Source organism: Scomber japonicus, chromosome 8 (assembly GCF_027409825.1).
Source record: "Scomber japonicus isolate fScoJap1 chromosome 8, fScoJap1.pri, whole genome shotgun sequence".
Taxonomy (NCBI): domain Eukaryota; kingdom Metazoa; phylum Chordata; class Actinopteri; order Scombriformes; family Scombridae; genus Scomber; species Scomber japonicus.
The window spans coordinates 7,592,317-7,618,781 of NC_070585.1; the positions used below are offsets into that span (position 1 = coordinate 7,592,317).

General features: G+C 38.9%; 3 protein-coding genes across 4 annotated transcripts; all 3 read right to left on the minus strand.

Moving 5' to 3' along the window:
- Positions 1-110: 110 nt before the first annotated feature.
- On the minus strand, positions 111-12,363 carry irf2b (interferon regulatory factor 2b). Of its 2 annotated transcripts, none has more exons than XM_053323825.1 (9): positions 12,126-12,363; positions 10,143-10,235; positions 9,954-10,053; positions 8,420-8,596; positions 8,217-8,263; positions 7,134-7,272; positions 6,223-6,375; positions 5,192-5,229; positions 111-4,216 (listed from the first exon to the last, which is right to left on the minus strand). In XM_053323825.1, the coding sequence occupies exons 2-9, from the start codon at positions 10,227-10,229 to the stop codon at positions 3,947-3,949; spliced, it is 1,011 nt and encodes a 336-aa protein (XP_053179800.1). In that variant the 5' UTR covers positions 10,230-10,235; positions 12,126-12,363; the 3' UTR covers positions 111-3,946. The 2 variants fall into 2 exon arrangements, with proteins under 2 accessions (XP_053179800.1, XP_053179801.1); XM_053323826.1 differs by lacking the exon at positions 12,126-12,363 and adding an exon at positions 12,009-12,054.
- Positions 12,364-15,220: 2,857 nt separating this feature from the next.
- casp3b (caspase 3, apoptosis-related cysteine peptidase b) lies at positions 15,221-21,912 on the minus strand. The gene is made up of 7 exons (XM_053323849.1): positions 21,839-21,912; positions 20,368-20,436; positions 18,823-18,986; positions 16,666-16,794; positions 16,278-16,453; positions 15,975-16,095; positions 15,221-15,876 (listed from the first exon to the last, which is right to left on the minus strand). Exons 2-7 carry the CDS (start codon positions 20,430-20,432, stop codon positions 15,647-15,649), a joined length of 885 nt encoding a protein of 294 aa, XP_053179824.1. The 5' UTR covers positions 20,433-20,436; positions 21,839-21,912; the 3' UTR covers positions 15,221-15,646.
- Positions 21,913-22,959: 1,047 nt separating this feature from the next.
- Positions 22,960-25,603, minus strand: LOC128362679 (centromere protein U-like). The gene is made up of 9 exons (XM_053323526.1): positions 25,589-25,603; positions 25,212-25,304; positions 25,051-25,126; positions 24,542-24,662; positions 24,372-24,450; positions 23,960-24,007; positions 23,662-23,723; positions 23,292-23,448; positions 22,960-23,143 (listed from the first exon to the last, which is right to left on the minus strand). Exons 1-9 carry the CDS (start codon positions 25,601-25,603, stop codon positions 23,024-23,026), a joined length of 771 nt encoding a protein of 256 aa, XP_053179501.1. The 3' UTR covers positions 22,960-23,023.
- Between the last annotated feature and the right edge of the window lie 862 nt (positions 25,604-26,465).

Below are 26,465 nucleotides of genomic sequence, written 5' to 3' on the forward strand. Positions count from 1 at the left end.
CCATAAAAACTGACTCTGATCTTTATGAGAGCATAAGATAAACCCTTAGCAATCTTCTTCAATCTCTTCTACATGTCATAAGACATGGTGAACACTTAAGAATAAATACAAAAACAGTCTTTATTCAGAATTACAGGCTGATTCACATGTAGTTATCATATTGTACAGAGAATAAAGTGGTGACTTTTTATTTATTTATTGTGAAAGTGAATGTTTTATGAGCGTAATAAACACCTTGGTTTTTAACTGAGTGGTGATTCAGTGATTCTGAATCATGTGAAGCAAAAGCAGGTTGGAAAAGATCAACCAACTACATGATAGAGCAATTTTAAATAGCAGTATAACAGCCTGCAGACATCAACATTCACTGTTGACTCTGGTAATGACGTCCCTTTTAAAACACATAACAAAAGAAGAAATGGACTCCGGTTCAAAGTGTACTTCAGTTGTTCCATGCTGGACCTCTTTATGATAACATGGTCAAGGCTTTTTGAGCCAATCTACTTTAGTGAGAGTCTTAATTGATAATTAAACCCGAAGTTTTGAACGTTTAAAACTTTCCGATACCAAGTCAATACTGAAAACGCAAAATGACATTTGTTTTAAAGGCCTAATATGGACCATGTCTTTTCCAGGCAATGCTTGCCGTGATTTGGCACATTCAAGGTTCACAAACAATTAAGAGTTTCTGATTTGGTCATAACAACTACATGGTTGTACACACCCCTACTGTAATTTGTCAATATAGCATCCAGAGAGGATGTGACCAATAAGAAGAAAGATAGTAGGCTCACGAGGATAAATGCATTGATACAAAAGGTATGCAAGTATTAACAGACGTTGCTTTAAATATTGCAGCTCTTTGAGAAGCCTGTCCATGGAGAACTATCATAAAGTGTAGCCACAGAGAAACTTTCAGCAATCTTTCAATGAAACAATGAAGGCACATGGAATAAACATTTGGTAAAAGCAACACCTATCCCATGTCTGCTGTCGCCCAACCCAACCCCCCTCCCCCCCTTTGATTCAACTAGAATCTTAAATAAAGTCACCATGATAGTAATGTGCGTCCAGTGTAAATCACTCACAGGGTTTGGTTCAAATCATGGCAGGTTCCTATTTGTCCATGTGGTTTTCCTACAGGAACATTTGGAGCTGTTCCCACTGGAGCTCTGCTTACAGCAGGCTGGGAAGGAGGACTGTGCTTTAGCCTGCTAGCTGTTAACATGCTGATATTACTGGTCATACATAGGTCATGACTGTCAGGAGACCTCAGACTGACATTTCAATTTCTACTATGTTTAAAAAGGTACATGGTGTTTTTGTACATGACAGAAACAAATGAGCCTGCTCACATAAAGGCTAATAAAATAGAAAAAAGAAATATCTTTGTTTGCTGTCACAGTTCATTATTTCATTAGCACTTTAAAAACATATGTAGATGTGGAGATTTAATTATAAATGAGTGGTTAACAATGAGGTACACTGTGGAGCTGGATGCTACTGTACTGTACTGTACTGTACTACAAGGAGGAATGGAGAAGTGGACATGATGATGAAACAGCCAGCTGTGCACTGATGTTTTGAACTGGGAGATAAGGGCGTAGAAAAACAACAGCGCTCAGCTTCTGCTGTCCTCTGGGATGTATCTCAAATCCATGCTCCTTGTTATCATAAGGACAACAAGGCTTCCATTCACTTTCCATACACAGAATTAACTGCAGATTGCACTCGCTCAAGTTAAGATGTTCACATGAACATTTGAAACCCTGAGAATTCTCCCTTTGTCTTCTTCCTTTAACACAAGGAGCTTAAATAGAAATATTCTCACATTTGAGGATGACCTTTGTTACTTTTTTACCCAAGTGAACAGGTCGAGAATGGTACAGATATAGCCAGTGTAACCACGTTCCACATTCCTCCATGCTCCTGACAACAGTTTGCCTCGCAGCTACCTGCATGTGTCACTAGCAGACTAAAGCACAGAGAGTTTGAGTCTAGCCACACACTTTCAAAGGCACACATCATCAATAAGGCTTTTTCTCTCCATCTCTCCCCCTCTCTCTCTCGCTCTCTCACACACACAAACAAAAACACACACACACACCAGTGCTGTCCATAAGGTGCTGAAGCGGTTCGCAGGCATACATACATACATACATATGAGCTATGTACATTATTAACACCAGGAGGAGGAGAGGACATGAATACATGTTCACAGTCTGTCTGTCTGTTTGTTTGTCAGTGAGTCTGTTGTTTTTTTTCTTCTGTCAGTTGTTTGTTGGCGGGTACAATGTCCTGAGGTCCACAGACAAACAGACACAGATATATATACATACACACACACACACACACACACACGCCTACTTTCCGCCGCAGGGCAAATCGGGGCTTATAAATGATTGTCACTTTTGATCTTGATAATCACGCCTATTGATTCTTTTCGTATCTTCCTGTCAGGAGAAGTAGTTTGCTAAACGAGCTGCAATTTCCTCTAAACTCCTAAATTCATTGGTATGAACACAGGTTCATTTTGTGTTTCCCAGTGGAACATTTCATGTTTAATGCCAACACTTGAGCGTACACTATTTTTAGATATTTTTTTGTAATCTTAACTGTGGATAATCTACATGTTTTATGCAGGAGTTTTGAAAAATATTCATGAAGTGCAAACAATAAAAAAAAGACAATGTAGTTTCAAACCAGGCTAAACTATGGCAACGCTTCTTTCTTTTTTTAAAACACTAAAAAATCTTCACAACTTGATAAAAGTGGTGCATTTCTTTCATTTGGCAAAGTGTGTTCTAAAGTGTTAGCACAACGCAGCGGGCACACTGATCTAGCAGTGACATGGATGATTAAAAAGGGCCACATTTAATATGGACAACGGAAGTGTAGGGATGGGTATCGAGAACTAGTACGGTATTGATCCTTGACAAATGGTGCCGCTATCAGTACTTATGTCATGTTTATTCATTCCAACATCGCTGGCATTTTCAAACCATTACCTAAAATGGCGATGAAGCAGGAGGTGTCAGGTGTCTACATTAGATGCAGTGTAACTGTGTTTGAACTCTTCTTTTATATGTTTTGGTGTAACTTATAGTCATGTTCCAGCCTCTCCTCTATACCGTGTGTCAGTGTTTGACACCAATGAGTACTTCATCAAACCACCTGTTCAACGAGCACAGACAAGTTGAAGCAGCCGTACGTGCAGCGGTGAATCACCTCAGCTGCAGAGAGGAGAACTGACTCGTGTCTTTGTTCTTCAGTCTTTCTAAACTTCACTCACCATTTAATGTCACAATTATTATTTATTTTACTGACATTTTAGATTTGTTTCCAGTGAGAGTTTATATAATGACATCGCTGTTTTAAAACACAAATTGTTGCTGCTCTAGAAGCAAATGTATTTATATTTAAAATATAAATCAAATGTAGAATTTATTCTTTAAAAAAAAATATATATTTTAGGATCCGATAAGAGTAGTTATGGATTGATTTGTAATGATACCCATCCCTATGGACGCACGCGCGGTTGTATTCATACCACACGGATGAGCTCATGCGTTTCATGACGCGCCCGGTCATAAATCTTAGCTGCACTCTGATGGTGTGCGGCCCCTCACAGTCACGGGAAGATCACTAATTCACATCACGCAGACCCTCGTGGCCTTGCAGATGCAGACAGTAGAAGAGGCGAGTCGAGCCACGGCCCCGGACACCTTTCAGCGATTACTCTGATAACAAGGAAAACTTGAGGGGATTTCACAGCCCAGACTGAAGCTACAGTAAAATCAAAGGCTCGCCCTCTTTAGGCTCCATGTGGCCCTGTCACGGAGAAAAAGTGACATTCTCTGTCATTCCTATGCCCTGGAAGCAGTGATGATACTTCTCTCATCTAGGGGAGGAAGAGGGAGGGGCGGGGATGAGGGGGGGTCAGAGGTCAGGAGGAAGTGACGTCCGAGGTTTTCATTATGACGCTGGCCCGCACCTCATGGGTGTGGCTCGTCGGCGGGTTCGCGAGAGAGTTCGGGCCGTAGGTCGGCATCCAGCTGTCAGCGTGGTAGCTGATGAGGGGGGCCGGGTCTCGCGTGCTGGTCACCTTGAAGTTGGGCTTGCTTGCGGTGACGAAGGTGGCCATGCCGGGAAGAGAACATGAGGGAACCCTGAGAACTGATGCGCCGTGGTCCCGAGCCCAGATCGCACTGACGCCCTGTCAGTCAAAACAATGAAAAAGGAGAAGGGAACAAAAAAAAGGAGAAGGTAACATTACTTTGACGTATGTTGTGGTAAATGCAACACCACCGCAAAAATTATGATAACGCTCTATAACCCAGTCACAATATTTCAATATGATATGCTTCACAGAGTGCTGCTATAAGATGCATTATATATATATATATATATATATATATATATATATATATATCTCAACTATTCAGCCTCCGCTAAAATCTGCTACCATTATAACTTAATGTCAGATTGAGATCTAAAGCAGAGTTTCCACATAACTTTTAACATGCTTTAAAACACTTGTGCACTCTTACTACTGATGATATGCAGTGCAGTGTATTTTGTGTGTGTGTGTGTGTGTGTGTGTGTGTGTGTGTGTGTGTGTGTGTGTGTGTGTTCACTGTGGGTACAATGTACTAAAAAGAACAACCTTAAATCAAACAGTTAATGTTTGACAGACACAGTTCCTGATAAGGCCCTCCCTCTTCTCGGTTTCTTGCAACATTACAGGAAGGAACAAACACACACACACACACACACACACACACACACACACACGTTTGTCTTTATGTCATTGTGGGGACACTCATTGACATAATCCATCCCCTAGCTCCTTACACATCACAACTAAATGCCTAAACCCAACCCTTAACCTAAACTGAACCTAAACCCAATACTACCCTTCACCTTAAAACCTGTTCTGAAGCTTCAAACAGCTCTGTGAAGTTGTGAGGACAGACTAAAATGTCCTCATAATGCTGGTGTTCAATTGGAAATGGTTCTCTCAAAGACAGAACAACATGCATGCACACACACACACACACACACCCTGTTTCAGCAGTGGGGTTAAGACAGGTAAAAACCTGTTTATCTGAAGATCGCGCCAGTTAATAATTCATTTATCACTCTCTCCTTTGTGTCCGTGTACTGTATGTTTGTATAAAGGGAGATTCACCTGTTTGTTGTCTTCTGTATCACTGTCTGTGTCACTGCCTGTAGAAATAAAGATACAGGTTAAAAATTAATAAAACAGCGTTCGGAAAATCATCACCGATGCCAGCGAGAAACCCCCAACCCCCCGCCCCCACCCCTCAGATTGCATGCAGCAGCTAGAGAGAAAAACAGAAGCAGAGAGAGAGAGAGATTTAGAGCAGGAGAAGAAAGAGTTTGTTTAGAGCTCCATTATAAACAGAGAAGCACTTTAAAAAGGCTCTTATCCAATAGCGTGTTTTCCTACAGTTGAAACTGGACAAACATGTACACAGTAGCACAAAACAAGAGGCTGCACGGATGATGGCAGCGATAGAGATAAAATGAAAAGACGTACAAAGAAGGATTGGAATGACTACAACTGTAAAGCGATGGAGCCAGCTCTGCCTGAATGACTGGTTGGGAAACTGATCTCTGGGTGGCGATGATGCAATCGAAGAAAATGCCAAATAAAACAAATCCAAATATTCAAATATCAGTGATGAGCCTGTATAGAAACCAACGCTGTGCTTACGATTGCACCGAGTTCAACAACGCGAAGCCTGAACAAATCTGATTAAAACGCTGTTAGCAGAGGTGATCATCGATGCTGCTTCACATCTGTTGTCGCCTATTCGGCAAATCAGATGGTTTGTGCAAACTGCTCCAATCTTTAGATAAGATCTGGTGACTGTTATGAAGGAGATGCAGATGCTATAAGTGAATTATGTTATGATGTAATGACTGATGTTAACAGTTTCTGGAGCCACTGTCTGTTTTCATTGGCTACTGTAAACATGATGTGTTTGACAGCCAGATAAAGCAGTTTCACCACACCAGTCCCTTTGCCCTATGCAGTTTTTATAAATAATAATAACCACTATGTCCTAAAATGTATTACTATGGTGGCAACTGTGGTTCTGCTGCTGCCTTCTGTAGGCCTGCTCCCAAACAACCGACCCAGTTATGCCCGCAGGCTGTGGTGAGGTGTGCAGTGGTGTGGTGTGTCTGTCTCACCGCAGCACGAAGACACCGGAGAGATTTGAAGCGGGTACGAGTGGGAGGAGCTGACGGTCTGCTCTTCGTTCTCTGTGGTCACTTCGATCGTCTGGCAGACGAACGGCAGCTGCTCGCTGGTGATCACGTGATCCTCTCCCGAACTGTGAATGGCTTTGACGTGGACAGAGAGGAGGAGTTACGACAGGCTGGCACCGTGAATGAGTCAGTGATTTACTGATTTTAAAAGAATACGGCTAGCTTGTAACCACTGCTGTGAGATTAAAGGAAGTGATTTTTCTTAATCATGTTCTCCATCAGCTAATCTCAAACCTCAATTCTTAGTTAAATATGTATTAAATATTTATCATTAACATCAGAAAACAACTTCCTCTCAATGTTTTGCTGTCACCGAAAAAATTAAATAATATCAAGTACAGTTAAAATCAACAGCAAATATTTGTTTTCTCTTCCTACAACAGATTTCCTTTGTGTTTGCACAGTAATGGTATTAAGCTTATAGCACCTATATTGTATTTTGAAAGTCAGATATCCTCAATGTTTCAGTTTCCAAATATAAATTAAGCTTCAAAATACTGGATACCACAATTGCTAACCCATAATGCAACTCTTCCCTGCCTGGTGAGCACCCATATCCTCCTAACTTCACACCACCAGTGAAGCAGGATTTCTATCACAAATCCAGACAGTTCTGATGAAACTAGCATCATTTAATGTCAAATCTCACATTAAACCAGCACCAGGTGTGAAAGTATAGCAACACCTACTGATGAGCGAGGTGTATGGAACACACAAGTATTTATAATTTGGACTGTGAGCAACAGCTCAACCACACTGTTGGAAATTTGTCACAAAACACAGAAACATAAACCACATTATAGTAAAACAGGAGATAGTAGGTAGTGTAGTACCTGAGGCACTGTCGGTCACTGTGAGCTCTACTACTTCCTGCTTGATCGTTTCCTGTTTGAGCGTTTCTTGCTTCGTGTAGTCGATGGGTCCCGTGTGAGCTTCGGAGCGAAGTCTGTCTGGAGATGAAGAGGCTACCCGCTGGTGAGAGGAGAGGAGAGAGGAAGAATGTTGATCCATTGCGTAAGATGATAAGACAGACAAATAGAGTCAATCTACAACAGAAAGCTCCTAATTCAAACTCCTCAAAAACAAGTTGAGGTCTCAGTATGATAACCTACAAACATTTTCTTTGATAAGACAGCTGGGATGAAGTGGCCCAATTAAAGACATGAGTATAGTTTATGCTAGTGTATTTGCTCAGGTATTTAGCTGTTAAATAGATGCTTCTAAGTGTGATTTGAGGCTGTATAAACAACTTATTCCATAAAAGGACACAGCCTGATATCTGCTCCATTCCAGACATGTAAACACACAGTTTAACTTAACCACTAATACTAAAATACAGTTTAATACTCAAAAAAAATAAAAATACACTTTAAAAAGTTGTGTTATTTATTTGTACTCAGAATTCCTGGCTGAGCATTTTTATAGCAACTCTGACTCCTATTACTGATTTAATGCTTCATCATTTCTTAAATTAAGAATATTTTGGTAAATTAAGTAAAAATGGATGTTTTAAGATTTTTAATTCACTGTACAAATTAAACAAATGTCCTCTGTGCTGACTTTGTTAATACAGCTGCCAATCAAATCATTTTGGAAAGAATTAACTGGAACTAGCAGCTACTGCTTTGACTTATGTTGGACTGTTCAGAGAGATGGAACCAAATCAAGCAGGAAAGTTTGGCTGAAGCTGCCTGTTTTCTGGTAAATTTCAGTGTCGTGTGAGAACAGGAGCTGAAGCTGATTGTTCAGGCAAGTTTTGAACCACCATTAAAATGAGTCAAGGCAACAACTTGAGTTTCTAGGAAACATAAAATATTCCTGTGATGCCAGAAACGTCACTTGTTTTCTGTCATGCCACTTATAGTGATTAGAAATAGCGTGCTCTGTGTATGTAATGAGAGGGTAATGTGACGTACCTCTTTATGTGCTCTGGGCCTCCCCTCCTTGTCTGTCTTCTTCTTTCCTAAATGGACAAACAGACAGAGAGAAACACTTAAGAAATTAATTCAAAAGCGACAATAAATAATAAATAAGATATAAAATTATACAGTAAAGAAAAGTTAGACAGTTCGTGGCCATGTCACGCAGCAGTAGCAGCAGCAGCAGCAGCAGCACTCACCTTTCTTCATGTTTCTCTCTGTAGAGGAGAGCATCTTATAGACTCTGAATGCGTTGGTTCCCTTTTTGATGCTTTTATCCTTCACCTCCTCTATGTCTGGCAGGCTGTTCATAGCACAGCGGAAATTAGCCTTCCACGTCTTTGGATCTGGACGGTCAATGCCTGGCTGGTACTTCCCTAAAACACCACAGAGGCAGACATGATGGTTTTTTTCTTTGTATGGAACTCACAAAGCACCACAGGATCTATTACCATAAGTGATGTCATTTTCTGAACTTACTAAACTGTTCTATTATTTACCCAACACCCACTTACGTGATTATTTATCAAAAAATCTCAGTGTAAATATTTTGTGAAAGCACCAATAGAGATGCCTGAAATACTGTCATAACTCTATATAAATATATAAAAGTATAGAGTCAAAAACAAGTGCTCTACGTTCCACTTATCTTATCATTTTGTTCACACATTATCCAGCTTACATTTTACTCTGCTAATAATTACACAAAATATTTACATAGTTTTATATATGTTTATCAATTATAAATCAGGATACTAACATGTTATTGTGTCATAACACAGTATAATGTTGTTATAAACAGATGTATAAGTGTCAAAAGCTATAAGTCCTCATGTAGCCACGTATTAATCATTAAAGCATGATGTAATGTGTTGTGTGATTGAAGAAATCTTCCTTTGCGTTGTTGTCTTGTTTATACATTGTCATATATTTTGTGTTTCTAACTGTGTGCTGTGTTTTTTACACTAGTGCTCCTTTGAATTGTCCTGTCAGTTAAGTATTACTTTGCTTATGTTGCTTATGTGTTGTCATGTTTAACTTGACTGCAGCTCAATGTAGGACTTTTACCCAAGACTGATTCCCCTCAGGACATTAAAGTTTCTCTTATCTAATCTTATCATGTGGGCAGCCATAACCAGTCGCTGGTCTATAGACAGATATGGAATGATAATAGAGTAAAACACAGTTGTAATAATATAAAATATGTCTTCAAAGGAGAAGTTAGAACTGTGGACAGATACTGTGCATTACTAAACACTTATAAATGTCCTTATATCTACGTACAATCATTTACTGAATGTCTGACAACAGTTTACTTATTTTAAACAGCTGTTAGAAGTAAGCTGATTTCAGCTGCTTTCCAAACATCTACAGTGCAGAACTGTAAATGAAGTCATACAGTTCACGTCAGCCAATTCCAAGTTCATTTTTGGGAAACTTTTTCTGCACTTGGAAACAGCTTCCTGGCAGTAATTCAGCAGATCCTGGAAAAAACAAATCTCTTCCCTTTCTCTTCAACTGATTTGGCAACAAGTTTATGGGATTTCCTTCTCCTCCAAAAACACTGTGTGTGCTTCCTTACAGGATAACTCAATCTCTGTGATTTAGCTCTGATTTCTTACCTAAGAGTGTCATATGAATCGAAAGCTTCTCTGATTTGAGACAGAGGGCCTACGTTGTGTCTATCGGGTTTGAAAATGAAAACCACTGAAAAGCAGAAGCGGTAAGTGTTACCAGTGTGTATGGCCCATCTCATGAAGAGCGGGGCGTCTTTCTCCAGGTCCCAGCCGTGACGAGCTGCGTGCATCCAAGGGATCTGGAAGATTCTCTTTTCCTACGGACAGTTTAAATAAAAACGTCAGTTACACACGTGCATTTTTCCATGTGTTTATTCAGCTCTTTATCACGCGCGTGTTTACTTACTTTATTTACCCATTTGAGACCTGGAATCTGACAGGAGTCGATCTGTTCCTCCAACCATGGCCGCATCCTCATTCTCTCTACTGGCATTGTGGCCTTTTCAACACACACACATAAACATCTGTATATACATAACATCTGCAAGGCTTACATTGTTATAAACTGTCTTCAAAAAAAATGTACATCTAGCTAAAGAAAAAAAAAACCCAGGCTATAACTCATACAGCAACAACACAAATGCCAAAACAAACTGACACATGTTCTTCCTTGCCAGCCGCTGTGACAGGAAGAACCCACTTGAATTTTTTTTCCATACAATCAACTCTTGTGACAAAACAAAAGGAGGCCGTTAAATCCATTATTTCAGTGGTTGTACAAGATAAAATTCCTGCAGCGGTTTTCACTGTTTAACGTGATATGTAAAGAAAAAAAGCGCCATAAAACACAGTTCATAAATAAAACTGTCAAATCATGTTTGGAACTTGTAGCCGCCCCCACCCACAACCCCTAACTGACATTTTCTGTCTGATAAAAATGTCATTTTAATTTCTGACTAAAAGACTAAAGAGGAAAGAAGAGATGATGATTAACAGAAAAGCTTGAAACGTGTTTTTATTAAAACAGCTAGAGCAAACTTTACCCACCGCACCCCATTATATATTTGATTTTAAGAGCCAGGGTTGTGATCCGTTGTAGCCTGATGTGATCAAAGTCCGGTGGGCCAGATCAGCCAGTGAGCCTGACACTCCCTGCGCTCGCTGCAGATTGCCAACGCACAAGCCTCCTGACGTGAGAATGAGCTCCCTAACAGGTCAAACAGGCTGACATGGCACCACATCAAATACTAAATATTATCCCTTATTATGAGCCACTGGGATGAAACTTCCAGCTGCATCCGGCCCCTCTGCTCAGCCACAGCTGCGTATAGCTACAGGTACAGGTCCACTGCAGTGTGACATCTCTGTACTCCTGTCATCCAGTTTATACAGGCAGTACAAAGTTAAACGTGTATGTGGTTGAGCCAGTAACGCTATCTAAATTAGATGTAGACAAACACTTAGTAGTTATAATCTTATACAGCAATGTGTTTATACTGCTATTATAATGAGGGACTTTTACAACCCCATCTAAAGTTAAAAGGAGGTCATAAAAATGCACCAGCAACCATCTGTAAAAGTTAAGGAAACTTTTACAGTGTGATCTTAATAGAAATGTTTAATATTCAAAATAAATGCATGATAGCTAGGATCATTCTCAAAGACAAAAAAAAAAGAGCACATTTTTTTAGCCTTTGAGAATGATCCTGTAGGTTTCAGTGCAATAAATATAAAGGTTTACATGTAAAGTGTTAAATAAAGACGTTTACCCATCTTAACAACAATCACTTAAATAATAACGCATATATTTAAATGACAACAAAAGTAGGCTAATGTTTTATGGCTGCAAAACGCCGTAAATGTGGTCTTATGTAGTTACAATGACAGTCTGCTAACTAGTGCTTCATGTACAAACACATGTATGAAGGCCTGAATACAAGACGAAAATAGCGAACAAGCCACTACATTACAGTGATAGTGTCACATATTAGTAAACTAGCAGTGACAATACTAGTACAATATCAAACTAGCAATATTGCCCTCCTGCTGATACTACAAGTTTTAAAATAGCGTATTATATTGTAGCCATGTTGGCTCTGCTGCACAGTGTTAGTAGCAGGTTTAGTTGGCAGCGAAGGGTCAAGTCAAAAGTTAACCCGCGGTCTTGTTTGTCTACTGCCCCTGAAAAAAACCCGACACAGCCAAAAGTGAAAATAAATGTCATTCCTAGTCAACAAAGCCGGAGAAAAACTACAGTATTACTTTCACTTACAGAGCGAGCTCTGGACCCGTCATGTCGTCCTGTAGGAAGTCTGAGTGTGTGTGTGTGTGAGAGAGAGAGAGGGAGAGCAGCAAGTCAGCAGCGTTAATATGCGGAAACAAATGTTACCTGTTAGTTTGGACGGCCTGTCGCCTCGCAGTCCCGCTGCCAGATTAAACACACGCGAACCTCAACTTAGACAACTTAATTTATTTTGTGTCCTTAAGTGAGAAAAAAAAAAAAGGAAAAAGTGTGGCCGTCGTTTATTTCTGTTTCTGTGTCGAGACCGAAAGCAAAACAAGGCTGCTGCGGGAAGTGGGGGCTCGCGCTGGAAATCCCCCTCCTGCTCTCGTGCTCTCTAGCCTTGTCGAGCTCGAGCGGCGTCGCGGAAGTCTCTTTGGCCGCGTGCGCGCTCCCCCAGGAGAAAACGGACATGAAGAGGTGTCACTCTGATCTTTTTATGTGGTACAAAACTACATTTCGAAAACAAATTAAGCATATCGTGTAGCTCACCAAAATGAAAAAAAAAAAAACCCTTCTCATTCATCCTAACGCAATTTAAAGTTTATTTTTACGCTGTATCGATTTGAGATTAGTTGAAAAGTTCAGTACAAATGGTATGTATTATTATTATTGTTATCATTAATATTATTAGCCTATTAGTAGTAATATTAGTATTCGTATTTTCCATAATATTTTTATTGAAGTGAGCAAGGACACAAAACATATAAAATTTCAGCATATTTGTCAATTCCTTCGAGAAATTAAACTACATAATATTTGATGCTGCTTAAATTGCTCAACCACTAACTTCCAAACAGTCACATTGATTTGTCAAAGGCATTATATTAATACTCACTCACCCAACTATATGCACAGACATTAAAAACAGACATTGAATCCCTGGTGAGAGAAACACAAAAACAGCTAATTAAGACAAGTAGCAAAAACAAATAAATAAATCTGTCTATCTGTCTATCTATCTATCTATCTATCTATCTATCTATCTATCTATCTATCTATCTATTCTGGCTGAAGGTTCAACAGGTTCCCAATAATCAACAAGCAAATCTAATCAATGTTTAGACAGGGCGTTTGCAGTTTGAGAGACATGTTAAAATATTTTTAATAGCTGGAGCTGCAGACAGTTTTTCTTTAAATATTCTAATGTTTGATAAACTTATAATCATGGTTTTCCAAGATCAAGAACATTATCTTTTAATTTGACTGTAATGATAACAAATAAGTGGTACAAACTGGGAGCTATATTGTGTCCATAGAATTAAACTGAGCCCTTAACCAGATAGTGTGTGTGCATGCGGTTCTGTCTCTTTAAATGTTAAAACCAGCAAACTGATTGAAATACTTTACCCATTAACACATTTAATCAGCATAATATGTAATATGAAGTATTGTGATTAATTAAGATGCACATACTGTAATTAATAAGTGAGACTATTTAAAGTGTAAACAAGAATCCTGATAACGTACCTGTAATTGCAGAAGGTACATGGTTTAGATTAACGCTCACGCAAACCATTTGAAGAATCGTGTTCTTCAAATGCATAGACGATCTTTGATTTCATTTTCACTTCCTCTACCCCCCTCTCTGGCCCCCCTCCCTTCCCTTTCACTCCCTTTTCTGCACGGCTGATGCTGGAAACGAAAGTTGCAGTTTGCACCATCTTGTGTGTGTAAATGTGTATGTGTGTGTTAGAGAGAGATTAAACCCCACCTGCAGTTATTTGGAAAGGTCAGATTTTCACATTATTTGCCTACACTGAGTCTGTATGCACAGTTAAAACCGCTGAGGTCGTGCACTTGTGGTTTGTATTGAATACACAACAAGAGTTTCACTTGTGGCCATGCCAAAAACCCAAGTGTTGCAGTTCATCATCAATTATTTTCCATCATCAAGAAATGCAATTGTCTGCAAATTTGAATATTGCAACACACTAAAAATGTACTTCTACTTTCCTCTCATTGTAAAATTTAAAGCACTGTTGTGTCAATTTTGAATTTCTCCCTATGGGGATCAATACAGATCTGACCTTACCTTACCTTACCTTACCTTACATGTAAACAGTGGCAACAGACAGTTTGGAAAAGTCATATGAGGTCAGGTCACAAACTGTCTGGACTAGTAGAAATCTGCATAAAGAGAGGGTTATCACTGCTGAACCAGGCACACAGACATACACACACTACAGCTGTGACAGGGGAGGAGTGTGATAACGTAAAAGAGAAAGTTTATAATTTGAAAGACACTGACAAGACAAAAACAAGCAGATATGTGGTTAGATGAGGAGAAATTGGGAGTTAAAAAAAGGTCATAGTACATTTACTGGATGTCAGCTGGAGTTTTGGTTTTTATTTTGAGTGCTTGTTTTCATTGTGGTGCATCTAAAATGAAAATACAACCTCTAACCCTGGAAGAATTAGTGTGTTGTTCAATGGTTGAGCCTAACAGACCGGTTTAACATCTCATTCTTTAAATAACTGACACACACAGAGGCGAGAGGGATGGCTTGAAACAAACCTGACACCTGATTGACTGAACAGATAAACAGAAGATCAACTCAATCTGTGAAGATTTGTGCCAAAATGATGTGATCTATAGCTGTGTGTTTCACTTCCTGTTATAGTAGAGTGCTGTTTTGAAGGACTGCTGATTCATTAAAGGCACTCAGAGATAAACTGCACGTGTCTCTAGCTCCCTCTAGTGGTTGTACGTGTGGTCTTGCAAGTCTTTACACAGAAGTCTTCTGGTGATATTCCTGAAAAGACAAAAACATCAAAACCAAAGCAGAGAAAGGTTTGTTACATGTGTCAGTCTTTATGTATGAATAGAGATTTAAATTAAAAAAAAAAGTCAAAATACGACCAGAAGACACTTCTCTTAAAATCACACCAGGTCATTTTCTCCTTAAAAAACATTTCAGTTTAATTAAAGTAACAAGTGTATTAATAAATGATCCTTTTTTAAACCTACCTAACCTCTATGATTACCTCAACATTTTAAAGAAATGCTCCAAATCTCCTAAAACTGGTTATTATTATTGTGTTGCTAAGCTCAGTTATCATTTGGCTTACACATGACTAAAACTATGAAAAGATAATGATCGCTTCCTCTTTTTTTTTTTTTGGGCCATAAAAATAGTAATGTATTTGTTTTCATGTGCAACCTGTTTAAAAAGTGTGTTAAACAATGTGAAAGGACACAGTTGCAGTGGTCTTTATATGCTTGTGCATTTATTGTGTTCATTTTCATGTAGTATACAGCTACACATCAAAAAATACTATTGGAATTCACATTTTTTAAAGCCCATTTTTGAAGGATGTTTTAATAAATGTCCTTCAAAACATTTATTTGAACCAAATAAATAAAAGTGTGATTACTGTAGCTGGTTTATTAAAGAAATGGTGGTGATTAATGGCTTTTCCCTATAAAAGCCATTAATCATGCAAAGTGGTTCAAGTTTTCCTGAGAGACCCAACATTTAAAAAATCTGTTCCTAATCAACAGGAAACCATCGTCTACCCTTTGTCCCAATGCTGATGATACACATCGCCATCTTACATCAATGCTAGTGTCAGTGTTAGTTTCTTGTAGGTCAAAGAAAAGCGAACAGCCCTGAGAATAAATCACACTATTGAGGGAAGTAGACGTCTTTGGTCAACATGGAGACGATGCAGGGGATCTGCTTCTTGCCACTATATCCAGGTTGGTTGGAGCAGGACTCAAACTGTAGCGCCACCTTGTGGTTGACCCGGGTCATGACCTGCATCAGCTCCAGTTTCTTGCCGTGTTGCTGCAACATCTCACACAACGACTGCATGAACCAGGAACCGTTGGCACAGTTCCTCCATGAGTAGTAGCCTGTTTGACAATTGTATTTAATAATTAACTATAAAGTGAGAAAGCACACAAAAGGCAGTGGACATAAAGTATTTTCTATCACTGCTAGTACTGGTTACCTGGCGCGGTAGAATAGGCGTACAGAAAGTCAGCCTCCACAGGAATCCTCTCCGTTTGCTCTGCTACGCTGTCGGTCTCGATCAGGTCGGTTCCACCGTCCAGCCCTGAACCACGGCACGCCTACAACACACAAGATTCATTGTTTTATTGAAATAAGCAGTAGATATGACTGTGGAACTCAATTAATAAAATGATACAGCAACATAATTATACACACATTTATACTACAAAACATTCCCAGACACATATTGGGAGTGGATCAACCTTATTGTGTCCACCACCACCACGTGTAACTAACAAACCTGTATGAAGAAGAGCTTTGGTTTCCCCACCAGACTCCTGCAGCTATCTCCTTTAAAGAGTTTTGTCAGGTCTTCAAGCTTTTCCAAGCCATCAGTGCCATATATCACCCCTTCATCTCCGTGACTTAGCATCACACACACAAATGATGCGTTTTTGCTGTGGTCCTCCTGGGACACTGGACACACGCAACGACACAAGACAAAGTTAGATTTGATGTCATCTTGAGAGTAGTGCAGATATTTTAGGATTAAACCTACAAGTCTGGCATGGATGCCCACTTAACACATTTTGGGATGTTTATTAGATTCAAATAGTGTCACTCTGCTATGGATATATATATGTATATATATATATATATGGGAGTGTAAAAGACTAAATATAGATTACCGCTTGACATCAATTTCTTCATGTTCGCTGCAGTCTGGTCATTGAACACTTTGACCTTATAGCCAAGCTCAGTGAAGGTTTTCGCAGCAATAGCAGCATCAACGTCCGTCCCGTTACGCATACCCATCCCTGGAGAGACACACAAGTCAAAATCCAGACAGTTTAAATACCAGCGTCAACAAACTGTCAAGACTCATGAAACAGAACCTGGATCTTCTTATCTCACACTTTCCCATTTGGTGTTTTCTCATCTAATTGTGTGTGTTTATGTAGTTGATGTGGTCTAACACAGCTAAATACTGTAACTCCACTGACTGCATCTATTTGGTTGATATTCTGTTATTTTTATACTGTTATGATGGTACTGTCTCTGTTAAACATGGCCACATTTTTATAACCTGAGGTGAACCTGTCCCGATAACGACTTCTGTTGGACGATATATTGTCTCAGAAATAATCGCAATAAACAATATTATTGTCATTTAAAGACAATTTTATACCACTGATATAATAATAATAGAATAGCATAACAATGCAAGGTGAGGGGTGGGATTGGAGACTGGGCGCTATGCTTCTGTAAAAACACAGGACGTACAATGTGAGGAATGGAAGACACTACTCACTTAGCCAATATGACATGAATAGCCTCTTAGCTGCTAATGTGTAGTGTGGCAATACTGAGGTCAAATTACCAAGGTCATGTCCATGTATCATATGATAAGTTGATACATAGACATGATGATGTTGATGATTATGTTATTGTACAATAATTCGATAAATTATTGTGACAGGCCTAGACGTATATAAAAATGCAGGAATAAAGAAGAATTATCTGTTACTGATAAGCCAAAGACAATTTTCCACCATGATGGACAATCAAGTTCTATTCTATTCTATGTTAACCCTTCATGATGATGTCAGAATGCTCACACATGCCCAATACAGCCTTCCATTACGAAGCCTTTGTTGCTAAGGTTCTTTCACAGGTTGATCATGTTGTCCACTCTCGTATTTCAGATCGGTTTCAGACTCAAACATGTACAGATTTATTTGAGAAGTTTCCATTATGAGTAAGAGCTTAAAGAGACAGGAACTAGGCCTGTTTCAGAGGCTGAACAGGGGGGCTGGTACATCCCTGTTGAGGCTTTCATTCCTGAGCCTGTAGAGTTGTTCTTAATTCATTTCAGCTGTAAAACTGATGATTCAGTAGGAGCTGACTCTTAGGTGTATTCCCAGTCTGACTACTATCATGCTGCTGTGACTACAATCTGCGAGATTGTGAAACATGCAAATATGTAAATGAGTCAATGGTACACTTGATAACACTTAATAATTTTATACTAATTTAATAAGTACTTATTAAGTAAGTAAGTAATTTGCAGTTATTCAACAGTTCAGTTTTTTAGACATTTTTCTCATCATTTGTCAAAACTGATAAGAAACAACTTGAAAAGTGTTAAGTTGCTCATGTGTCTTAAACTGCCAGAAAATACTTAGTTTTCAATGTGTAGTCTTGTGTGTCAAACTACATAATTAGCATCTTAGGTGTTTCTTAAAAACTATTTCCACAATCCATTTCCTGTACACTACCAACTTACACAACCCTTTTAAAGAAATATTCAAAGAATTATTCAAAGAATTAACAGTTAGATAGTAGCTGCTTGGGAAATTAAACAATTACACAATAAAAAACTCTTATCTATTAAGGCATTATGAAAATGAACATCTGCTGTACGTATGAACCCAAACAGCCAATAATGAGTGGGTACTTCCTCCAGAAATGATGTATAACATATGGGAACTGGATAAGTGTCACTGACACTTTCCTGAACTATGTATGCTGTGATATTGCATAAAATTGTGGAGTCCTTATACATTTTTTGGACATTTCATAATGGGAAAAGCAAAGGATGACTCTACAGTAAGCTATGACAGTGTGGCAGTGAATCAGCATGTACTATAGCAGGAGCCTGAAAATGAAGCAGCTGTGGAAAGGGCCTCCTGTACCAGCCACAGCCAGCAACTTCAAACCTGATTACACTCCTGTCTGCTTATCTGTAAGCATACCGACTACGCCCACAGACGCACTCAAAGCAACCTGAAATAGACAAGTGTGTGTGTATGAATGTATGGCAGCGGTTGAATGGGTGTATTCACCTGTATTACTGTCAAAGTTCTTATTGTTGATGATCAGACAGGTTCCCAAGCAGGGGTAGTCCATCCTGTAGCGGTAAGGGTCGCTTGCTGCTTTACTGCTGCTGCTGCTGGTAGTGTTGGTGGGGGTGGTTTCCTTTTCCTCAGTATCACCACTACTGCCAGTCCTGAAAGTTCATGAACACACATATTTTTAACACTAAACAGAAGTGGTTGATCGCAGGAGTATCTTAGATCAAAATCACAATCAACCACCGCACACTGAAATGACTTCACTTTGATTATATTTGGAGCAATCTTCCTGTTTTGCCTAGAGCTTCGTCAGGTTTGCTTAGGCATTTTTTAACATGTTTTGACAGATTTATGGTTAGTAAACTTTAAATGCTTGTCTCCAATCTGTGCTGCTTGACTGTACACATCGCACACTGCATGCTGTAAAGATTAAAGATAAAGAAGGTTATCTCATTATAGAGGTTGATCTCAAAATTCAAGGATACTTTATTGTCATACCAACAACATATGCATAGACATTGAAGAGGTACGAAATTAAGAACTGAGGCCCGCTCCAGCCAAGAGCAATAAAAATGACACTATATAAAAATAGATAATAATAATAATTTCTCAGATAAAAATTTACAATAAAAGTTATTGTTCCTAGCACCACTAACCAATATTATCCAATATTATTGCACATGTCTGTTGTGAGGGGACAGGGGTGTGCAAAGCAGCTGGATTTTAACTCATCATAAATATGAGTCCAAATTGTGCTTGAAAACGAGAGAAATGAATATTCAAAGTAGTAAACAAATAGTGTAGAAAACACAGAAGTCCAGTTATCAGATTTCCTTTGTGGACAGCTGTGTCATTGTGTAGCCTTTGTTGCTATGGTTGCTCATGTTGTCCACACTCATATTTTGCATCAGAACATGTACAAACTTATTTGAGATGTTTCAGGGGTCAAAATACGGGCTGTGTGTTGGTATTTGATACTTTTAAGGTATCGACCCAAAATAAATCGATACCAAGTACCATCTAAAGGTCCCCTGTCAAACGATACCTTTTGCAGTAGTTGCATTTTATGCAAATTAATGCTTCTATTCACATGATAGGTATCAAATGAACTACCCAATTGGTATCAGTATCATTTTAAGGGTACCTGGATTGGTACTGGTATCATAGTTTTTAGTGATACCCAGTCTTCATACAGTCAAAATACAGTTTTTTTAAGTGTATCATGAACAGACATTCCAGTAAAGCCCCAGAATAAAAATTGTAACACAGAAATTAGACATAACATGTAGTTTGATGAAAAATCTTACCATAAAAATACATTTTATACCATTCATCTACAGAAAAGGCAAAAACTGCCATTTCACTTTAACTAATCTGAAAGGTTCCATGTAAATTCAACATGTATGGACTCTGAGGTCTGTAGTTGCGACCAAAATATATTTGCTGACTTCAATGGACAGAGCTAAACTTAAACTGTTCCAGTCATTGTGAAAACAGCTGCAGGCTATGAGAGTGTCATCTGCATACTGTGGTTACCTCTTTGAAAAGAGTCGGGCATCAACCTGATCCCCGTTGCTCCGAGCACCACCGGCGTTATCCATGTTTCTATAGAACGACACAAGAGGCAGTTATGTAGAAATCTGACAATACAAACCACATGGAGACTGGAGATAAGATAGTATAAAAAAACTGTACAAAACTTGAGCTGGATTTTTGATACAAATTATTATGTGGAGTAGATCAAATGTCAAAGGAAATGTTAAAACTTTTACCCCACACAACAGGACCTAACAGAAAGCTTTTCAATGTAAATGTGTCGCTGAGCCTGCATGTGTTTGCCTTGTGGTTTCCTGCTGCAGTCAAACAACACATAGTTTATGTACTGGTTAACGGGAATCTGCAAACTGGTCGATGTGAAGTCTATATATGGGTATTAGCACTGCAACTGGCTGACAATCTGTTCATGTTGTTGTTGTTGTTCCCTGGCTTTTGCCCAGCGTGTGCATGGAGAGGCTCCATCCCATTCTGACCTTGTTTAGCAGTTATACTGCCAAGTTTGATAAGATTCAGCAGTCCCTCTCTCTCTCTCTCTCTCTTTCTCACACACATACACACATATATTAGATTCAGTTTCAGATGAGGAAATCATTAAAAGTGTTGCAATGAATGAGAGAGAAATGCTTTACAAGGTTTTCTCCAGGAAATGATTTCTAAAGGTGTGCCCATTTTTATTGTAGTAGAGGTGCCATTTATTGTAGGTAAGTCATTAAAACGGTCACATCACCCAAATTTGATGTATATATTGCCACTGGGCAGTAAACCAGACCAGCACATCAAGTACCACATGAGTGTGGGGATTTCTTTGGTAATTACAGGCAGCTGTAAAACTGGTTCAGATCACTGAATAGTGGTTCATCTGGTTTTAACATGGTTAATATAGTTAACACTATGGGGGGATGCAACACCAGCTCATAACAGCCTAACTATATCTTATAATACATTATAATAACATCTCATCTAAATATCTCATATTGATCAAACGTATCTGATTGCATCACATGCAAAATCTGGCAACACATCCATGACTTGCACAGCTCATTGTGAAACTGAACAGGAAATTCTTTACAGTTGCTCTTATCAGGAAAAGCACAGTTCAGCAAGAGAAACTATTCCTACTGTGTCACTGTTAATATGTTATTATGTGGAATTACATCGAATACACCTGTCACAGTCACAGCTGGATATAAAACTAAACATGCGGTAACGTTGCTGGACATTGAACAGTTTTTATACTGCGCCATATTTCAAACCTTAAAGTTTACCTTAACTTAAAATAAAATACTCTGAATATAAAAGTATTTTTATTATTGAGGAAAACTATTTCAGACACACCCAGGTCTGTTTGTTGCATGTTACACACACGACAGTAGCGCTACGTCAATGTATTAATAGTAACAATAATAATAATAATGGAAGAAAAAAAATACTTAATTTTTAATTCACGAACCTTTTCTGTTGAGAGACGGTAGTAGAAGTGTTGGCAGGTCTCCTTCCTTCAGAGGAAATGTCACGTTGTTCAAAGTACAAAACAGAAACTTGCCAATGTGGCCCTATCCAATCAGTTAGAGATACGTCGCTTTGTGGGCGGGAGTAACCTCACCTTGTTTTAAAGAGTTGTTGGCAACCAATGGCTCGGGAGCGGTCGCTGGGTTAATTGAAAGGGGTGAAATGATAGGACAAGACAGGATAGAGAAAAAAAAGAAAAGGAAATATATTTTGGACACATATCTGTATTTTTTTGTCAAGCTTTCCACTCATTGTGTTTTGATTATTGTGAATTACTGTATTTGACCTCCTCAAGCATCTCAAAGTAATTCAAGTAAAACTCTTTTTTGAGCTGATTCCATTGACAAAAGATTAATTAATAACAATTTAAGTCATTGCATATAAAACATAAGATGCTTTAAGTTTCTCAAATGTGATGAGTTATTGCTTGTCTTTGTAGAACGTGATGATAAATTAAATATCTTTGTGTTTTGGACTGTTGGTCAGACAAAAATAGACATTTGGACTCTGGGGAGCTATTTCCTGTCATTTTATGGTCAAAACAATTAACCAATGAACCAAGAAACAAATCAGTATTTTAATTAGTAAACCATGCAACATATGACAAAGAGTCCCTGATAGACTGATTTATTTTAAGGAGTAACATGCTAGAAAGGTTGGGAACCACTGACCTAAGTCAGAACACTTTTGGGAATTTAAATACATTTAATGATTTGAAACATTTACAGGATTCAATACATTTACAGGACACAGGAGTGAAGGTCTTTCTGAGTGTCTAACATGTTATTAATATTTATCACGTTAGAATAGGTCTACAGTTTTGATGCTAATAAAAAAACACTGATACACCCCACCCCACCCCACCCCACCCCACCCCAACACACACACACACACACAACGGAAAATACTCTTATTTGTATTTAATGTATTTGCAATATTCTATTTTTCTCTCGCAATCTTTCTGCTTCCTGTGTAATAGCCAGTAGTCAGAGAGTTTTAAAACCTGTGAGTGTTGCTGTGTGTGTGTGTGTGTGTGTGTGTGTGTGTGTGTGTGTATGTGTGTGTGTATGTATGTGTGTGTGTGTGTGTGTGTGTGTGTGTGTGTGTGTGTAGATGCTACAGCACATTATTTTCCATTCTTCTTTAGTGTTTTTTCCAGTCGGTTATTGATCGCCCTCAGCTGACGCTCTGCTCCTTGAATCTGCTTGGCCTCCACTAACAGAGCTGGCAAACTGGAGGCCCCATACTGGAAGAGCAGGGAGAAAACAGAACCACCACAGTAAAAAAATAAGAACAGTATAATACTAACCACACAGTATTCATGTCACTATCAGCACCGAAGTGACTTTTCCTGTCAGTACACTGTGTTAATGTTTGGGCGTGGGTGGTGATACCTTCTCTTTCTTTTTCGGGTGTGCCTGTCGGTAATCTAAGTACTGTCTGTTGAGCTCTCTGATGTCACAGAGGAAGGACTGGCTTTGCCTCAGGTCGGCTAATCTTTGCTTCAGTTCTGCTTTCTCTTTCTTTAGCAGTGAAACCTGCCTTTTAGCCCTGTTGGAGCAAACACACACACACAGACACACACAGTAAGAGGGTTAGGGTTAGGGTCACTGTCAGAAAACAGATGTGAAAAACTCTAAGTGGAAGTTTTACTATTATTTTTAGGGAAATGCTGGTTAATAGTGAAAACACTCTTTCTTTCTTTCTTCCCTCCTTACAGTAATGTGAGTGTGCAGAAATAGACATGGTGTGTTTGTTCCTCACCTCATCATCTCATGTTTGGCGTCCAACAGTCTCTGCATCTTTGTACGGGTCAGAGAGCCCACCTGACACACACACACACAGACAGACACACACACACACACACACACACACACAGACACAGACACAGACACAGACACAGACACAGACACAGACACAGACACAGACACAGACACAGACACAGACAGACACACAGACACACACACACACACACACACACACACACACAGAGAGGACACAGTAAATACAGGCAGCAATCAAACCACAGTGCTTGCTTGTATAAACTGGTCGCCATAGTTACCTTAGCGTTTTCCCTCTTTAGAACCCGGAGCTCCTTGTGAGAAGTGATCTGGATGAGAGACCGAGAAAGAATAAGGTGAAATGTGATTAAAAGACTGATAGCATATATGTGTAGAAGAAGAATAGTTTCTCTAATAGCTTTGGCATGAAAAAGAGGATACATCAGTCATCAGTTGGCATTTCCTTCACGGTGTAACCAGTCAGGATTAAATGAAAAGTGAATACCTATATGTTGATTGAGTGTTTACTTAGATTGGAAATTTGGCTGTAAACCTACACTTTAATGGAAGATCTACATGACGTGTGTATTTTACTTCTTTCAAAATGTTTTTCTAGTTGATGGCAAATGTTCTAAAAACTCTAAATAAACAGAGAGCTGGTGTTATGCTTCAACTTAGAATTTAAAGTCGGACCTTTTCCATCAGCTGTTCCTTCACATTGTTGGAGAAAGAATCGATGGCCTGTTTGACAGCTTTGGACTCCACCGTCTCCCTACAGGCAAACACACATAATGGAATCATCTCTAACTGATATATTTGTGGTTAAGTTATTAAAATAGCGTGTTTGGGATGTGAGGGTTTACCTGTACTGCTCACAGAAATCAATGAAGGCATCCAGCACCTCCTCTAACTGTGTTCCTCCACGACGTTTCTTCTTCTTTACTTCCACTCTGTTGCTCTGTTCTGCTTCAGCTGATGCACTGCCTTTAATGGGAAGAGGTACAAAGGCTTTTAAATCAACTAAACAGACAATGTAAACAATTGTCAACCTAAGAATCCATTTAAATGTCAAGTGTGAGGCGCTCAAGTTTATTTAAGGCTTTAGGTTTACTACATGTACTGAACTACAAGTCTTTTATACTATGAAGTAAAACAGTTAAATCCCAAAACAGCTTCAAATCAGTCAGTTCAGTTTATACCAAGAAGCTGTGAATACACCCACAGACTGTACATATAATATATAATAAAAATGCAGTTCTGACTGAATCAGTAAAGGAATAGTTTGGCATTTTAGGAAACATATTTAGTCACTTTCTTCCTGAGAACTGGGAGCAGTGACATCATAACTGATTCTAATCTCTTATCCTCTTACCAGATGAAGACTTCCTGGAATTGGACGTGCCAGATAAAGGTTTTCTCATCCCTCTACCTTTCTTCGGAGTCTGTTTCTGAATGAATGAGGTATGGAAAGAGATTAACACAAACTAAACAATACATCACAAAGTGTCAGCTGCTGTCTTTAGTTATCCATACCCAGCTGGCGTCTTCCACCTTATCGTCATCATCATCATCAGAGGGCAGGACTCTGCTCCGTCTCTGCTGGACAGTGTCAGAGTCAGACTGCTCCTGTGAGGGAATGAATGGAATAATGTAAATGCTAATCACATGTCGCATTAAATCACTGCAAGCAAGTCCATACAAATACTCATATTTTCTACTTCTCAGTGCAAAAAGGATTGACTGCACGTATCGTCTGACAGGTGAAGTTTCAATACCGTATGGATTTATAACGGTTGATACCGTAAAAAGGTATCAAGTACCAATACCCAGCCCTGAATATCTGCAAAGGAAATGTTGAGAGGGGTGGTGGTAGCACTGCAAAATACAACACTACAAACTTAATCAAGCACCTCCAAAAGCATCATGCTCAAGAGTGAGAGGGAAACAAAAGGTGGAAGCAGTTCACTTTGGCAGATAAGCTGCATAGACATGAGAAACTTCCAACGGACAAAAATAACAGAAGCATCTGAAGGTTTTGAATGTTTACAATAAATGTTTCATAGAAGTTTGATTATCTTGAATGTTGTTCTAAGTTGCTGTTTCAGTATATTTATCTGTGTTATTTTGTTGTACAAAGTTAGGAAAGTAATGTTTAAGTCAAGCCTGATGCCTTCAGTTTCTTCCACACGGTGAGGTGTACAGTTTATTAATTCAACAATGGTATCAGATCGGTATCAGCTGATATGAAAAGGCCAGGTATGGTATATTTATCTCTCATAATAAAATATTTTAACAGGTGTGATAAACTGTGGACTTTGCCCTTATTATTAGTGCACACATTATCACTCACCTGTGACTGAGGATCACTGGAAGTCCCTGATTCACCCTTTCTTTTCTTGTCTTTCATCTGCTGATTCTTCACTGGTCTTGTCAGAGCACACAGACACACACACACACACACACACACACACTATGATCAACATTTTATAATCACAACATTATTGCATTTCTATTGACTGTAACATCCTCCTGTTTTTAATTTCATTTCATTTCACCTTTGTCCAACAAACAGTTACTGTGACTCTGTGACCCTGTGTTTGTGTGTGTGTGTGTTTGTGTGTGTGTGTGTGTGTGTGTGTGTGTGTGGAGAATTTTTGCCTTCAGGTTTTTTTGTGGTGTTTTATCTGTAAAGAACTGCTCCACATCTCAGTTCTTTTCAGTAAAGACTTTGTTGTACTTTTCACAGCGTGTTATTAAGTAGCATAGCAGCATGTTTTACACTCTTGA

What these genes read in the sequence shown, in the direction of transcription:
- irf2b (XM_053323825.1), bottom strand. Translation starts at nt 10,229, where the DNA reads ATGCCAGTAGAGAGAATGAGGATGCGGCCATGGTTGGAGGAACAGATC. An exon ending in GTCTCAAATGGGTAAATAAA is followed by an intron (nt 10,054 to 10,142) that starts GTAAGTAAACAC and finishes AACTGTCCGTAG; the next exon opens with GAAAAGAGAATCTTCCAGAT. An exon ending in GGCCCAGAGCACATAAAGAG is followed by an intron (nt 7,273 to 8,216) that starts GTACGTCACATT and finishes TCCTCTCACCAG; the next exon opens with CGGGTAGCCTCTTCATCTCC.
- casp3b (XM_053323849.1), bottom strand. Translation starts at nt 20,432, where the DNA reads ATGGATAACGCCGGTGGTGCTCGGAGCAACGGGGATCAGGTTGATGCC. An exon ending in GAACTTTGACAGTAATACAG is followed by an intron (nt 16,795 to 18,822) that starts GTGAATACACCC and finishes GTGTCTCTCCAG; the next exon opens with GGATGGGTATGCGTAACGGG. An exon ending in CGCCTATTCTACCGCGCCAG is followed by an intron (nt 15,877 to 15,974) that starts GTAACCAGTACT and finishes ATTGTCAAACAG; the next exon opens with GCTACTACTCATGGAGGAAC.
- LOC128362679 (XM_053323526.1), bottom strand. An exon ending in TAAAGAGGGAAAACGCTAAG is followed by an intron (nt 23,724 to 23,959) that starts GTAACTATGGCG and finishes TGTGTGTGTCAG; the next exon opens with GTGGGCTCTCTGACCCGTAC. An exon ending in ACCCGAAAAAGAAAGAGAAG is followed by an intron (nt 23,144 to 23,291) that starts GTATCACCACCC and finishes CTGCTCTTCCAG; the next exon opens with TATGGGGCCTCCAGTTTGCC.